The 5,000-nt window shown below is 35.1% G+C and overlaps 2 protein-coding genes across 2 annotated transcripts in view; one reads left to right on the forward strand and one right to left on the reverse strand.

Annotated features, from left to right (window-relative positions):
* The window catches only part of LOC137645360 (heme-binding protein 2-like), a 95,253-nt gene extending 94,554 nt beyond the window's left edge, over nt 1-699 (reverse strand). The window contains exon 1 of the mRNA XM_068378176.1: nt 547-699. The gene's annotated coding sequence lies outside the window, so the exon portion shown is untranslated. The remainder of the gene's footprint in view (nt 1-546) is intronic.
* Nucleotides 1-5,000, forward strand: part of LOC137645371 (apolipoprotein D-like) — a 19,270-nt gene that overhangs the window by 8,518 nt on the left and 5,752 nt on the right. The window contains exons 2-3 of the mRNA XM_068378181.1: nt 2,595-2,754; nt 3,517-3,650. Coding sequence (XP_068234282.1) covers nt 2,595-2,754; nt 3,517-3,650 — 294 coding nt within the window. The remainder of the gene's footprint in view (nt 1-2,594; nt 2,755-3,516; nt 3,651-5,000) is intronic.

The raw sequence follows: 5,000 nt of genomic DNA on the forward strand, positions 1-5,000 counted from the left end.
CTCATTCATTTCATCCGTAATAACATCAACCAATTCGTCAACTTATAACTAACCGAATTGGTTGATCTGTTTGTTTGCGATTGAAATGGTCATCAAAATCGGTTAAATCTCGTTATTTGCTATAGGAAATCATATATTTCTTGTGCGAAGTCACACGATGTAATAATATACAAAATTTCCACCTAACCTAGGGGGCCGTATCTTCACCTACCCAAAGAGATGGTGGCTACGCTAGAAATCAATGTATCTTACAATGAAATTGAAGTATCATAAGTAATTGTAATTTATAATACGTCCCTGAAATGGTCTTGAATCCGTGGATGTTCACATCGTTTGCAAATACACCTAGCCTACCCATCCCAGTAGGCCACATGTTTGTGCTGCGTATACCAATCATGTACGTTATCATTTCGGTGATATTTTAATCATTTCGCATGAGTAATAATAGTTATATACAGAATAGAGAGTGAAATAAATAAAAATTACCAAAACAGATAAAATTACAGTGTAATTATGATGCTAAATTTCGTAAAGGTTCCAGCTCACCTGTGAGAGACGTTTTCTTGTGACGGCGGGGAGACTAAATGACTTTTGTAAAACAACGTCAGGAAACTTATTCAAAATTACTTGGGAGCTCTTAATCAGTTCAAAATTCCAGCTAATAATTAATCCATACAAATAAAAGGGAGAACAGCGTCCAAACACAAAAGAAACAAACACGTCAGCGGTAACACAATTTCACTCTCCCAAAAACACTGTTACAAGTAAACAATAGGCTTCTTCTTCTTCTAGTTCTAGGTAGTAGGTTGGCCAGGGCATCATCCGCCCGCTGAGATACTACCGCTTGAGAGTTTTGGGGTGCTTTAACTGTCTCAATATACTACATTGGATCCTTCTCTCTCGTTACGGTTCATTTTCTCTTTGCCTATACATACACCGAATAATCTGGCCTATTCTTTACATATTCTCCACTGTCCTCATACACCTGACAACACTGAGATTACCAAACAATTCTTCGACCAAGGGGTTACTGCACTAATTGTTCAGTGGCCACTTTCCTCTTGGTAAGGGTAGAATGGACTCTATAGCTATGGTAAGCAGCTCTTCTAAGAGAAGGACACTCCAAAATCAAACCATTGTTCTCTAGTCCTGGGTAGTGCCATTGCCTCTGTACCATGGTCTTCCACTGTCTTGAGTTATAGATCTCTTGCTTGAGGGTACACTCGGGCACACTATTCTATCTTATTTCTCTTTCATTTATTTTGTTAAAGATATCTATTTTAATGTTACTATTCTTAGAATGTTTTATATTTCCTTGTTTCCTTTCCTCACTGGGCCATTTTCCCAGTTGGAGCCCCTGGGCTTATAGCATCTTGATTTTCAAACTAGGGTTGTAGCTTAGCCATTAATAATAATAATAATAATAATAATAATAATAATAATAATAATAATAATAATAATAATAATAATAATAATAATAATAATAATAATATTTTAGTAGGCGATCTTATTCAATCTTTGGAGCCAATATACTCCCCTGTAAAAAAAAAAAAACAATGGTTTTAAGCCGATCAAATATTCTTTCCAATTGTTATCCCTACATTAAGGAGCCGGTTACCTGATGTGACCTTTCCAATGCCCTCTTCTCACCATATGATAATCCTTCAAATCTCGCCATGAAATGGTCCAATTTTCTGACTCCCTCTTTGATCTTCTCCATATAAAAAGACTTTCTCAAGGGTTCTGCTCTCCCACTATCAATATTGATACGTAATTTGTTATACCACTACTCCCATTTATCATCAAATTCAGTAAACTGTCTTTGATTACGCATTGATAGAAAAGTGTAAAAATATCCAGCACTCGTTCACTTGTTATAGTAATTTCCTTAAAAATTTAATTGGGAGCTAACTGTGGTTTGTGCGAGAGTAGAAGGATATAACAAGTAGAATACAAACATAGATTGTAACCAAAGACCTATTCTGGGCACATGGTCCTTACTTACCTGGGTCAGATAGATGGCTTTGACCTTTGTAGGCCCCCTATCCTTACCCTGACCAATAATGCAGTATCACTTCAACAAAAACCCCACTCCTATTCCCCATAATTTATTCAGAATTAAAAGTTACAAATCTAGCATTATTATGGGACTACTATGTGTTGGATTTCTTCCTTGAACATCTTGCATAAGTAGGCACAAATATTTACGTGACTTTTACCATTAAATTTACCTACAGAGAAAAATAAGACATCACATTTCAAAATCAGAGGTAATTTTCAAAAGATTTTATCACAATTAAACTAATAAACTGTCTTGGAAAAAAATAATTTACTATAAAATTTACCAATACAAGAATAGCCAAAGGTACCCCTTCAAGGTGTACAATGAAAGAAAGAATATATATATATATATATATATATATATATATATATATATATATATATATATATATATATATATATATATATGTGTGTGTGTGTGTGTGTGTGTGCATATATACAGTATAAGTATAGGCCTATAAGTGTATGTATATAAGTGTACACGTATGTGTTCACCATATGTTTAATATTCATCGTTCTTCTCTCTTTTATAGATTACAAAGATTGATAGCTACAACTCATCAATGGCACAAAACAAACCTCGTTGCTTCATTGTTTCTATTGATGACTCTAAACCAAATGACAACAGGACAAGTCTTCTTCCGAGGTCCCTGTCCTGACATCCCGCCTTTGAAGGATTTCCAGCCGAAGAGGGTAAGTTTGCAGTCTCTCTCTTTTATAATGGAATAACGATTTTTTTTATTGACTTTGATTTTGACTCTCTCTCTCTCTCTCTCTCTCTCTCTCTCTCTCTCTCTCTCTCTCTCTCTCTCTCTCTCTCTCTCTCTCTCTGTATATATATATATATATATATATATATATATATATATATATATATATATATATATATATATATATATATATATATATATGTATTTACACACATGTATATATGTATATATATATATATCCATATATATATATATACATATATAATATATATATATATATATATATATATATATATATATATATATATATATATATATATATATACATATATATATATATATATATATATATATATATATATATATATATATATATATATATATATATATGGATGTGTGTACTCGAATGTCCCTTAGTTTGTACGTGTAAGCATTTGTGTGGGTTTGTGAGAGAGAGAGAGAGAGAGAGAGAGAGAGAGAGAGAGAGAGAGAGAGAGAGAGAGAGAGAGAGAGAGAGAGAGAGAGAGAGAGAGAGAGAGAATATGAATGTATAGCAACGTCATCTTAAAGCTTAGTATTCATTTGCTCTTTCATTAATCACGCTCCATCCCCCTCACATGTCTGGTTGCAAACGAATCTTTTGAAAAGCGAAGCTTACGAGGAAAGTCGTGATAAATATTAAGGTCAAGTAGATTGAATTTGGTTTTCCTCTTGTTATTTACTGTAAATGTTCTTGCTTTCCCAGTTCCTAGGCCGATGGTACGAGATTGAGAGATTCTTCGTGTCCTACGAAGATTTGGCCGGAAGCTGTTGGGTGGAGAATTATCTCTTCGAGAAGGGCAGAGGGCATTTCACCCGGTTGGATTGGAAAGATCATTTGTAAGTATTTATTTATTACTTCTCTTCCTGTGCTAGTGCAGTGGTAACTTGTTCGCCCAGCATTCCCATGGCAGCAGATCGATCCCCGCCAGGGACCGTGAGTAAGACCACCTTAATTTCAATACACAACCTCCTTATTAACATGAACATTTGTTAAAATCATACATTACCTTGGAAACGAAGATTCAAATTGACAAATGAAGATGCAGAGAAAGAAAGATCATATTTGCAGATGAATCTTATCAAACTGATCTAGACCTACCTTTATAACTCGTTGTACTAAAACCATTGGCGTAGCCAAGCGGGTGGGGAAAATCTTGCCCCCCCCCCCTCCCCCCCCCTTGAGAGGGGTCTTCTTGCCCCCCCCCCCTCAGAAATTGAAGTTTTCACATCAATTATTTTAATCTCTGTACTGAAATGATTGTACATCTATGTTATGCGATCAAAGTCTGTAAGTTATACAGAGCCCTCAACACTGATATCTACATGTGTTATTTAATACACACTAGATGGGGTCAGAAATCGTACAATAATTTACACTTGTTTGTTACTAATTAAATAAAAACAGTAAATTTGGATATGGTCGTAGGGAAAAAATACATGTAAAATGGTGCTGCTGAAAATTGTACAATTGAAACTTGAATCCTATTGCAAATTATGTGGATAAGTTACTGCTAGTGATGCTTGCAAGACAAAATTAATAGCGGAGGAATACGAATGTGTTAGGTAACAAATCTTATACTCCCAACTCCACTATCCAATTTCGTAATTTATTTAAATACATAGTCTTGATTGGAAGTGACTATTATTAAAACAGTTCATCACACTACAACCAATATTACAAGCCTTGTCTCAAAACTGCTGGCTAACAGACCCCCCCCTGCCGCAGGACTTCGGCCCTTTGGGCCTCGCATAGGGCTGCCCCCTTCAAATAGGACCTTATCCCATGCTTGCCAACCCCCCCCCCTCCCCAAGACACCCCTGGCTACGCCACTGACTAAAATAAACCGTTATTTTACTTGAACATGGATAATCATTCAAGACATCTGTATTTTTGCTTAGCCTGTTGTCATGGTAATTAGCTGTTGAGGTGCATGACATCGTTCCTCGATGAATCTATTACTTTCATTATCTGGATCTAAAGTATGCACCGGCATTAGCACCGTGAGTGCACTTGTAGTTTCAACTCGAATCTTGTGTGTGTGTGTATTTATGTGTGAAATATTATTATTTTTACATGAAATTTATCATAAAATGAATAATTATTGACTAAAGTTATGCTCTATAGAAGGCTACACTCGATTTTGTTACAATATTAAGGATATTTCTAAGAAATATTAGTAGCTAAAG

The sequence above is a fragment of the Palaemon carinicauda genome, chromosome 1, assembly GCF_036898095.1.
Source record: "Palaemon carinicauda isolate YSFRI2023 chromosome 1, ASM3689809v2, whole genome shotgun sequence".
In the NCBI taxonomy this organism is placed as follows: Eukaryota; Metazoa; Arthropoda; class Malacostraca; order Decapoda; family Palaemonidae; genus Palaemon; species Palaemon carinicauda.